This window comes from Octopus bimaculoides, chromosome 5, assembly GCF_046866305.1.
Source record: "Octopus bimaculoides isolate indiv1 chromosome 5, ASM4686630v1, whole genome shotgun sequence".
In the NCBI taxonomy this organism is placed as follows: domain Eukaryota; kingdom Metazoa; phylum Mollusca; class Cephalopoda; order Octopoda; family Octopodidae; genus Octopus; species Octopus bimaculoides.
The window spans coordinates 75,073,401-75,085,953 of record NC_142932.1 but is presented as its reverse complement, the minus strand read 5'-3'; the positions used below and the strand labels follow the sequence as shown (position 1 = coordinate 75,085,953).

The 12,553-nt window shown below is 35.3% G+C and overlaps 1 protein-coding gene across 31 annotated transcripts in view; it reads right to left on the bottom strand.

Annotated features, from left to right (window-relative positions):
- LOC106875722 (rho guanine nucleotide exchange factor 11) overlaps positions 1-12,553 on the bottom strand; it is a 404,455-nt gene that overhangs the window by 124,150 nt on the left and 267,752 nt on the right. For all 31 annotated transcript variants that reach the window (XM_089352417.1, XM_089352437.1, XM_089352419.1 and 28 more), the window contains one exon: positions 5,537-5,652. In XM_089352417.1, the coding sequence (XP_089208543.1) occupies positions 5,537-5,652 (116 nt within the window). The remainder of the gene's footprint in view (positions 1-5,536; positions 5,653-12,553) is intronic.

The following is a 12,553-nucleotide window of genomic DNA, read 5'->3' as shown; positions in this document are numbered from 1 at the left end:
TTCCAAGCTGGAAACTACAGCCTAGGAGACAAGCCTTGTCCTGGAAGATCTGTAGAGCATGATGAGGATGTCCTGCAAACCCTGGTGGAACAAAATCCCATTGTATCTGTTGAGGAACTAGTAGAGAAGCTTGGATTTGGTCATTCAACCACTCATCGACACCTGCGCTAGAAGAAAAATGACCATCTTTGGTTTCAAGACAAAAGGTGTTCTTCCATCAGGATAATGCTCAGCCACATACAGCAAGGATGACATTCTACAGGTTGGAGTAGTCTGAATGGGAAACAATGCCCCACCCACCATATTTGCTGGACATTAACCTATCTGATTATCATTCATTCTGCAGTCTTCAAAATCATTTCTCCTCCTCCTAGAGATAACCGTCAAGAACAAAAAGAAGAATCCCCTCAGCTGCATCGAACACAAAGGATCCGGAAAGCCCCGGAAAGGTTATGATTTTTTTCCCTTCTTTTTCTAGGAGGGAGTGAATGTTATGCAAGTAATGTTGATATGACAGGAAGAGGAAGAGAAAGAACGGCCATTCGGAATAACGTACAGGACTATGACTAAAAATTAGCTTCTTTGAACCAGGATTTACTAGTTATACATTACAGGCACCTTGGGCAAGAGTCTTCTACTATAGGACCAGGTTGACTAATGTCTTCTTGAGTGAATTTGCACATGGAAAATGCATGAAAGCCCATCATGTGTGTGTTTGTGTGTGTGTATACACATTTACATAAGTGTGTGGGCATCTTTGTCACCTAGCACTGTTTGACAACTGTTATTGATTTGTTTACATCCCTGTAACTTAGTGGTTCAGCAAAACAGATTGACAGAAAAAATACCAGACTAATAAAATAAGTACAAAGATCAGTTTGTTCAACTAAACCCTTTAAGGTGGTGCCCCAGAATGGCTGCAGTCCAATGAATGAAACAAGTAAGAGATAAAAAGATTAATGTAAAGAAGGAGTAAATAATCTTTTCTACTCTAGGCACAAGGCCCAAAATTTTGGGGGAGGGGCCAGTCAATTAGTTTAACCCCAGTATGCAACTGGTACTTAATTTATCAACCCCGAAAGGATGAAAGGCAAAGTTGACCTCGGTGGAATTTGCCCAGCATGCTAACATTTCTGTCAGCTCACTGCCTAGGGGTAAATGATGATAAAATCTTGAGTTCACAAAAGTTATTCCATAAGAAAACTCTACTAATGAACTAGTGGAGTGTGAAAGTAGAAATATAGTATGAATGCTGAAATCACTAAGCAATATTTATCCTAAAAGCAATTATGAATAATAACCAAAAAAAAAAACAACTTTCCTTTGCTCTTGTCCAATTTGTAAAATATTGGTTAAATAAAACAATAGAGCAACAAATATCCCTACTTTGCTTCTGTAGTACATAAAGTAGTAGAAATGTTGGAAAAATATCAAGCCGTATATGATCTTTAATGTAATCTAATAAACTAAAGGGTTGGATATCAATTAGAACCAGTTGGAAAAACATCAAAAATTTCTGAAATTAATTACATGTTTCTTGAAGAGAATAGTATGCAAGTATGTCTGTGGAAACTGAGAATTATTTCATGTTTTCTTTTAACCAAACACTCCACAACCAAGACTGAGATGTGCATGATGTGAGTCAATATCACAGTCTAACAAAGGTGACATTTTTTTTATATGCACAACTAGATAGAGTGTGTGTGTGTGTGTGTGTGTGTGTGTGTGTGTGTGTGTGCATGCGTGCGTGCGTGCGTGCGTGCATGCATGTGTGTGTGTGTGTGTTCAGCAGTGTAAGTGGATGACAGACTCATGACATGATAATGCATGTTAGTGGAGCTGAGATTATACTTTTGAAAAGACAACAGAGAATGCTGTAGCAAAGGATATCTTTCTTACTACTTTCCAGAAACAAGAAATAAAATAAATTCAGGAAAAATGTACTGACACAGAAGTCCAAAATTAAACAAATAAATTATCCATCAAACCCAAATGTTAATTCTTGAATATATCGAAACAATGAAGGTAAAAAAAAAATCAGAGTATTGAAGTTCACTTGTAAAACTTTTCTATCCCAGCAGATGTCAATACAGCCTTAATTTAATACCTTATATATTTTCAAAACAGACACTGTGTATGTACTATCCAAGTGAAAGCTGAATAATTATTACACTTGAAATGAGTAAAACATTTTACAAAAATACTGAAGTGGTTTTTTTTTTTGTTTCTTCTTTTTCTCATGACAAACCCACTCAAAATTAGATACACAAGGTGACTGGTTTCCTTCCTGGTTACCATATTAAACACTATTTTTTATGTGGCGCACTGTTGCACAGGAAAGACTGAATGTTTAAAGCACTACTGAATATTACAAATTGCTACTTCTGGTCCTGATTCACTTTGGGATCCTTTAGTTGAAGACTCGCAGCCATTTGCAATAAATACGATGCAGAATCCTATTTATTGCTTCACACAATGAATTTGAAAATCTTAGTTGAAAATTTTTTTTTTCTCAACTAAAAAAATTTATTTGGCTAAAACTCAAAAATACACCAATAACAATAACAGAAAAATATTTTTTAAATCAAAATTCAGAAGGCAGCAACAACTCAGCTTTGACAAACAGCTGAAAAAAGAGGCCATGTAAAAGTATTTGTAGAAGAGCTTCATAAAATACATCATGTGCTTCAAATGAGTGATACTTATTTGAAAAATGGTAGAAAGTGTTGAAAAGTGGCAGCTATGGTTGTTCATGCTATGAATGAATTCAGCTCAAGTAATTTGACTTTTTAAACTCAAAAAAAAAAAACTGATCCTTCAACTAGACCCAGAAGAAAAGTGAACTTGACTATCAGAACATACATTTTCATGGATATCTTACAAATAAAAACACAGAAAATGAAGAACTTACAGAGAAAGTGGGGAGAAGAAAAAAAAAACTTTTTGGTAAATAATTTGAATGGAAATACTAGTTGTAAATATCGTAAGTAGTTGGAATAAGACCAACCAAATACTAATGTTGATAACATCACACTTGCTGCCAACATTGGCAAAAAGAATGAAGACTCTGCTAAAGGTAAAATATTTGTAAATGGTGCTCAACCACCTCTCACCAATGTAAACAGCAACAACAGAGATTCACTCTTGGATATGCCAGCTTTAAGATATTTTCTACAACTTAGATTTTGGATACAAAGCTACAAAACTGATATGTCATTTCTAATTTGTGCCTACATTACATTCAGATGATTGTATTTTCATTTCCAGAACATGAAAATGATTCTGATAACTTTGAGGAAACAAACAGACTTTATTTACTCTAAGAGTTAGGATATTTGTTTGTTTTTTCTCAATGTGTAGAAATTATGGTCGATACAAATGCATTTCTTTTGGCATTCATACAGCAAATACACTACATGCTGTGAACATTTATAAGGCTTGAAGAATCTATTGTTCTTTCCAGTTATGCTTAAAATTATTTTAACTCTTTAACATAATCGGCCATATTCAGCCTCAATATTCTGTCTTACATTCAAACTGACCAAATCTGGCCTTTCATACCTGCCCTACAATGTTATTCTAAAAATAAACAATCACATCATTGAAATCTCACACCTAAACAGTAATGTACGATTAATTCAAAACAGATGTGAATATATTTGACAAAGTAATCTGAATGTCAAAGGGTTAATGTATTTAGGAATTTCTATGCCCAGAACCTTTCAAATACAAAATTCATATGCATTTCATTTCATAAGCCTTACTATGTTTACAACTATTTTTTGTGAAGCGATTTTCAAAGCTGGATTGACTTTGTCTCAAGAAAACGATACCTTGGTGATAAGCAAACAATTAAGCTGGTTACTTCACATTTCTTCCTTCTCACAACCATCAAGAACCTAATCATTTTCACCTGATTCAAAAAAAAACATTATCTAGTTTTTACCACCAGTTTATCTTGTAGCTCTTCAACTTGTAAAGTTGTTTGAATTATTCACTGGAAATGTTACATCTGGTCAACTTCACAAAACAATGTGGAAGAACCGTTTTGAATCCAAGGTAAACAAACAGAACTGTAATACGCTAACAGAAACATCATAATTATCATTGCCAGTAACAGCAGCAGTATCCCCATCATCATTAATGTCCATGTTCTATGCTGGCATGGATTGGGGGTTTCAACAAGATCTGACAGGTCCAAGGAGTGCATAGGACTCGACTGCCTACTTTAGTACAGTTTTTATGGCTGGATGCCCTTCCTAAGACCACCTACTTTACATAGTGTACTGGGTACTGTTTTCATGCCACCAGCACAAGTGAAGTTGCCATGGAGCTTGCAAAACTATGAATCTCAAAGAGAGCTAGCTTTATGCTAGGAGATGAGGGGTTTAAAGTACAAGAGAATGGGATAAAACTTAACAGATTTCTTGCTGTAAACAGGTTATGTCACTACTTACATTTCAAGTGATAGGGTGATATGGGCGGAGCAGAAAAGAGACGAAATAGTGATGAAGCATCTGAGGGGACCTTGAAGTACAAGAATAATTTACCCATATCTACTGGAAAAAAAGAAGTCTTTAAACACTAACAAACTCACTTTGAAAAACAAATCTTTTCTACTGGAAACAAATCTAAAAGTAGTAACAAACATGCCAAGAGTACTTTTTTTCTTTTTATTTATAGAAAACATCTTCAACAGTAAGGGAGGGTCTGCTGAAGCCATGAACACTAACCACTTCTCTTTTGACTAATACATAAAAACATACTATAGATCAGGTCTGACCAACTCTAATTATATTGCAGGCCACTTTAATCACTGAATGTTTTTTGAGGGCCGCTTGTATACTGACAGAATTGAAAGCATTTTGTTTTCTCATGATATTATTACAATAATGTATGTATGATTGTTGATTCAATATGAAACATTATCATTGCAAAAACAGTAGTATCCTTCTTTTTTACTTTTCATAACAATCTTTAATTTCTGATAAGATTTTTAAAGTATTTGTTTAAATAAATCCATTTCAAGAAAGTATCAAGATAAAAGTCTGCGGGCTGCAGGCCTCAGGTTGGCCAGCTCTTCTATAGACCTATGTACTATTTTAGCAAATGCATAAATATTGTGAGACCTTTCTTTATCTTTTATCTTTTACTTGTTTCAGTCATTGGATTGCAGCCATGCTGGGGCACCACCATGAAGGGTTTAGCTGAACAAAATGACCCTGGTACTTATTTTTTTTAAAGTCTGGAATGGATTCTGTTGGTCTCTTCTACTGAACCACTAAGTTATGGGGATATAAACAAAACAGCACCAGTTGTCAAATAGTAAGGGGAAGGGGACAAAGACACACACACATTTATAACAGACTTCCACAGAGTTTCTGTCTACCAAATTCACTCTCAAGTCATTATATCATCAACTAGACATGAAGAATTTGGATATTAATTTAGGTGTGGAGTAGATTAAGAAATATGAATATATATATTGAGACACACACACACAAATAATTAGAAGCTACCAAGTAAATTAACTTACATCAACAGGGCGTGGACCAGTTATACGGTGACTTGAACTGGAATTCTCTTTAGACTCCATAGCTTTTATCTGTCCTTGAGATTTCCCCAGTAATGTGAGTGCAACATAAGAACCAGCTGCAAGAAGAAGAAAATAAATAAAATAAATTGACAAACAAACAAATTAAAAGTTAAATAATTCTGGATCTGGTAAACCTTTGAGATGCTTGTCTACCTCTGGCATGTTTATCCAAAAAGATACAATGAACTCGATACAACAAATAGAGAAAAGTAAGAAAACCATCTGCACCAAAAATTATATAAACAATTTTGATAATGATGGTTTTCTTTTTCATTCCACTTGAACTTATATGAAGAATAAGATGAAATGAGAAAACTTGTGAAAAAAATCACCATTTTTTTTCAAAAGATGGCATTAATGTCAGTTTTGTTTTGATTTATGAAGATAGATGTATATATCTAATTGTATCAGCATAACTTCTTCGCTAGATTTAACCATGACATTTTAATATCAATAACTTATTGACACAAGGCTATAAATTTATAGGATATGGCTATAGTTCATTAGACTGACCTCATTTTACCTGTTTGCCATTATCTTTATTAGTTTCAAAGGGGAGGGAGAATTGACAAAGTTACTTGATCACCATCATCACTTTCATCTGTTTTCTATGCTGGCAGGAGGTATACAGTTCAACAGGGTCTGGTAAGTCAGATGTCTTCATCATGCCCCAATGTCTGATTTAGCATGGTTTCTATTGCTGGATGCCTTTCCTAATGCCAACAATTTTACAGACTATACAAAGTGCCTTTTTTCATAGCACCAGCACTTGTAAGGTAGCCTTACAACTTGCAAGACTAAAGGCTTAAAGAGATCTCCACAACTTACAGTGTTTGAAGTCAAGAGTATATATATACAGAGTATGTTGGGTAAATTGTCACCATTTTATACTTTTAATTTCACACATGCGCATTGTTTGCTTTTTATTTTATTAACTACATAGCATAGCAAAGTCAGTTGGGCACTGCCTACCAGAAAAACAGCACTATGACGCAATTCACTCTGCCAGATATTTGGAAACAACATGCTGTACTGCTTGGCATTTGCACCGGAAGCTCCAATATGAACATTTTAGAGTGTTTGGGTGTCAATCTGAGGACAGTGCAGAAGATTCGGAAAGAGTTGGATGAATCTAATGGTGATTACAAAGGTATGGCAGCTCAGAAAACTCACTCTAATTGTTCTGATAAGAAAAGAACTCCTGAATTTGTTAGTGAGATCCAGGCCTTGATGGACAACAATCCCTCCAAGTCAATCAGGTCCGTCACCAGGAACATGGCAGTGCCTGAGTTACTTATCAGGCAAGTAGTGCATGAAGATATTCGGTATTCTTCATCTCCTCTGACCAAACCTGCTTTGGTTTTTCTCAGACGAAAAATTTCAGCCAGGATCAGATGATGAATACACAGAACATCCACTGGATTGCTATGTCCCCAAAACATGCAACAAGAGTGATAAAAATCAAACAGCCAGTCAACATCGTAGTGTTTGGAGTGATCATTAGTGATGGCGATGTTATGTCTCTATTCATCTTCCCACTCAGTCTCAGACTCAACATGGAGGCCTACATCAAGTGCCTGGAAGAGGTAGTGCTGCCCTGGGTCATGAGGGTGGCTGCTGGAAGATCCTATGACTGGCAACAGGACTCTGCACCATGCCACACAAGCAAGAGAACCCAGTCGTGACTGTCAGACAATTTCTTCAACCACATCACCCCTAACATCTGGCCACCTAACTCCCCAGACTGCAGCCCCCTTGATTATTGTGTGTAGGGCACAGTTGAACTGAAGGCAAAGATTATGGCAGCATTCACCAACTTAAACAAGACCATCCAGAAGAGTTGCAGGATATTCCAAAGCTGTCTGGAGGCCGTGGTTGAGCCAATGGCAATTTTATTGAATAAATTTACTCTTGCATTTCATGATATTTTTTTGTAATTTTGGTAAATATATATGTTAAAATGAGATGTCAGTATTATTTTCATTTTTGCATAATTTAGATGACAATTTATTCACCGCACTCTGTATACACACACACACACACACACACATGCGGACAGAAATATGAAATACCATTCTAGCCTAATGATTTGGTGCCCAGCCATATTTATCGATCACAGTCAATAAGTATTAGGGAAAGGAAAGGTAAGGAAATCAGTATATTATTGAAAGAAATTATATGCAAATATAAATTTCTAATAGAGATCATTAGCCCTTTCATTACCATATTTCTGTTGAAATACACTTCGTTTGTTTCAATTAATTTTGAAAATAATACAGAATTTATAAAAATAAACTTTGTCATCATTAAGCTGATGTTTGGAAAATAAATTAACATAAAATTTTGATGGAAGTTTTTAATTAAGATTATCTAAAACAGGAAGTATGTAACATAGAACTAGAACAGTCTCAAACAGGTGTGTATCAAAAGGGTTAGAGTACCAGTAAATGTTATGAATTACTATCTTTATTGTTAGTGGATTATGGAATACCTTAGTTGAAGATTCACAGACAACTATTTGCAATAAATACAAAGCCAACTTTCTATTTTCTTGATCATTTTGAAGGTAAACATTTCATCCAAATAGGATGATTGATTCTTAGCTTTAGTTTTCTCATTTATAACAAGTACTGCTTTAAGATACTTGTTAACTTGTTCTATTTTACTAATAATGTGTGGGCTTGTATAAAAATAGGTTAATGAAAAATGTTACATCCCAATGATGTTTTTAATTGAAAAGTAAATACTGACTGATTGGTCAGGTAAAAACAACATGATTGAGAGAGAGAGAGAGAGAGAGAGAGAGAGAGAGAGATAGAGAGAGAGAGAGAAAGAGAGAAAGAGAGAGAGAGAGAGAGTGTGTGTGTGTGTGTGTGTGTGTGTGTGTGTGTGTGTGTGTGTGTGTGTGTGTGTGTGTGTGTGTGTGTGCGCGTGTGCGTGCGTGCGCATATGTTAGATATGAAGAAGTTAGGCAATTTCCTTGGTATCAAAGTAAACATATCTGTTTGTACTCAAACGTATGGTTACATAGTATTTATTCCAGGAATGTTGCTCTGGGTAATAATGAATCACAGGAGGGAGAATTTATTACCTAGATTACTGTGAATGAAGAATGGTATGTAGGGTGTGCGTGTTATAATTGTAAACAATAGAAAAATATTTTGTAAACCACGAAGATTTACACACACACACACACACACACACACACACACACACACACACACACACACACACACACACACACACACACACACACAAGTATGCAGATAAAACAGGTGACAAATAGGAACAATAAATGAGACAAACATAAAATTCTGAAATACATTAAAACATTTCAAAGCCTCATTGTGGTTTAAATAAAAACATAAACATATCTTTGTATGTATTGAAAAAACAAACCTCCTTCTGAGGTTTGTTGGCCTCTTTTCAGAAGACATACCCAGTTTCCTTCTCCAATCAACAGTACAGATCAGCTGCTAATAAAGCAGTCATGAATTAAGCTAGCACTGTAGTGGATACCTATATATTTCTGTTTTTCCAACTCATCACTAATTAATATCTAAAGTCATTTTAGTTCTACTGATTGTTAATGAATAGATATTGATTGACCCTTTTGATGTCACCCCACTTGAGACTGCTCCTGATGCTATGGTACAAGCGTTATATCTTAAAGTGATCTAAGCTATAACTTTGCATCAGAATAACATACTCATTTATGCTCCAAACACCAGGTTAATAATGACAAAATTATTTTACTATATTCTCCATTATTTTTCAAAAATGAAGTGAAAGGTAATATATTTCAACAGAAATATGGTACCACATGGGCTAAACATGAAAAGACAGCATTGCTTGATGCATTCTGATAACTGAAGTTATGGAAATGGAATCCAAACAGAAGTGTATGTGTGTGGGGTGGGGTTGAAGCAATAATGCTGATTTGTCACTGAATGAAAAATCTGATTGTGGATTTTAGAAATCAAATTTACTAATTATATTAAATCAACCCAAAGATTAATTAATACCACCAACAAAAATTTGAAATGTAATATTTTTTTAATTTCTTCTCCACTACAAAGTTTCTGAAGTTTTGAAACAATATTTCTTCGCTGGCATAGTAAGTTGGGTAGCTCTACAAATTCATATGCTTACATCATTCCAAGATAGACATGTTCTGACTGTATATACATCTTGACACTAATCAAAGTGAAGCTAAAGAATGAGCTTTGTCTGTTTAGATTGTCTTACATAATTAAAAGTATTTCGCCAACGATCTCAGTGTGAGGCTGAAGTCAGGATTTTAACGCAAAACTTAAATCAACTTTTGCCTTTCATTCTTTCAGGAACAGTAAAAAAAGGGATCAGTCAAGTACAGGGCTTAGTGTAACCCATTCGACTCTGTCCCATTGAAATTACTGGCCTTGTGCCAAAATTAGAAAAGTATTACTACTACGAATCAGAAGATGAACAACATTCAAACCATTGTAGATCTTCCCAGTATGATGAAGTTGAACTCATGCAGATTATTGACTATTGAGAATATATGTTGGAGGAAGAGAGAGTTACAGTTAAGTTTGAAATTGAGACACAGCAAGGATGATAAGAGTAAGTGATATGAGGTGGGTGGAGATGAAGTTCATATTGCAAGTTGACAAGATTAAGGTTTGGAGTAATAATAACAATGGCCAGAAAGAGAGAGAGAATATCACATCTGCAAACCAATGGTTGTAGTACATTGGTGAATTAGTTTTGTGACTCAGCTAGGTGGATTTATTTTTATGCAGTCAAGGATGTTTATGTGTGAACAGTATGTTCAATGTTAGCCACACTTGAGTTTTGTGGAGGATCAGCAGTTGAAGTACTATCCGGCTGTAAAGAGGAAGCCTAGCCTTTGAAATGCAATTCTGTTGATGTTATGCATGTCTGGTCTCCGTGAAAGACGAGGTTTAACATTTATAGACAGTTTTACTGTTTTAGCTGTGTATTGTTTATAAGTAGGGAGGGCGTAGCTTTGCAAGATTGTTTCCGTGATATGTGTAGTCATTGTGTCTTGCTGTGATTTGAAAGAGACTAGACTATCGTATAGCTTGTCATATTTCCATTGGAGGATATTCTTGAGGTTTTTGTCCATAAAAGAAGCACAAGTCTGGTGTGGAATGTCTAGGTTTGTGTAGAGTCGACCAAATATGAGTAGAAGATATGCTGTCAATGTTAAGTAGCAGTCTCAATGAGACATTTTTGATCTATGAGATCAAGGGGAAAGCAAGCATCCATTAATGGTTGACTTTCTTGACTTTCATTGGTGTGATATGGAAAAATAGTCTCCGGTAGAAATGGTTTTACTTAGTATAGCAAAAACAATGTTGTTGCCTTTGACTATGCCTGACATAAACCCTTCAATGGATCCTTCTAATGGATCCCTTGGATATCATAGATCAAAAGTGCTCATTGAGACTGTTACTTAACATTGACAAACATATCTACTATTCATATTTGGTTGGCTCTTCCCTCAGACCTCCATCACTGAAAGTAATGGAGGAGAGGGTTACGATTACTTTCATCACATTTGATATGTCAAAAGTGAAATTGATAGGTCGGTAATTGATAGGAACAGAGAGACTGACCTCTTTGCATATTGGATATACTATTACATGTCACCATAATCACAAAGAGAAAAAGAGAAGACACTTGAAGTGTTTACTGAGGATAAGCAATAGCCCTTGAATAGACTACTTAGAAAGAATGAAAGGAACACCATCACAAGCAAGTTTAGTTGGTCTGAAATAATCATAAATATTTTTACAATTTGAAGACTGCATATGCAATGGTAAAGTAGGTGGTGGTTGAGAAGTGGTGTTTAGTAGGGGTCTTCTTGAAAAAAATTATATTTACATCAGGGTTTTATCAAAATAATTATCTATGAGAAATGTTCAGAAAAAATCAGTGTATAATAAAGCATTTAAGTTGGTGCAATTCTAATTTCATTAGCAATTTTTATGCGCTTTTTTTCTTTTTTATTCAGATATACCCATGGCCTTTCACAGGATCCCTAAAAGAAAAAAAAGGTATCATCTAACTGGAGAGTAGCCCTGAATGCTCATAAAAGAGTGGACTCTCCCCAAAACACCCAAAGTGCCAGATGGTGATGTTAAACCAGGTGATGAATTAAGCCAACCATCCAAGTAAGCCACAGAACAATTTGAACCAATCAACTCCTTTAAATCAGTACCATTTTTAATGACAATGAAAGGATGAAAGACAGAGTTGATTTTGGTGGGATCTGAACTCAGAAAGTGGAAAGACTCAGAGCAAATGCAAGACATTTTGTTTGATGTTCTAAAGCCTCAATCAATTCACTACTCTGGTTCTACAGTACCACTATTGATAGCAGCAGTGGTGGAAAGTGGAAGAAAATATTATGATGGTAGGCAATATCGTGAAATAATAATAACTTTTTTTCTCGTTTTGGCAAAAAGCCAGCAATTTTGAGGGCAGGAGGAAGTCGATTACATCAACTTCAGGTACATATTTTATTAATCTGAAAAGGATGAAAAGTAAAACTGATCCTGTCAGCATTTGAACTCAGAATGTAAAGAGTCAGAACTGCTGTTAAGCATTTTGGCTGGTGCAGTAATAATATTGCCAGTGTACTGCCTTGAATCATCATCATCATTGTTTTAACATCCACTTTTCCATGCTGGCATGGGTTGGACAGTATTTGTTGAAGCTAATTTTTCTATAGCGGGTTGCCCTTCTTGTTGTCAACCTTCACCTGTTTCTTAATAAGACAATATTTCCCCATGACCAGACATATTTTTACAGAAGATTGGAAATGAATTGCACTGCTTGTATGTCTGAGACACTTGCTTACAGTTATTACATGATGTAAAGGCAATGAGACAGTAACATGCACACACACACACGTGCATGTGTCTGTTTGTGTGCATGACAGACTGC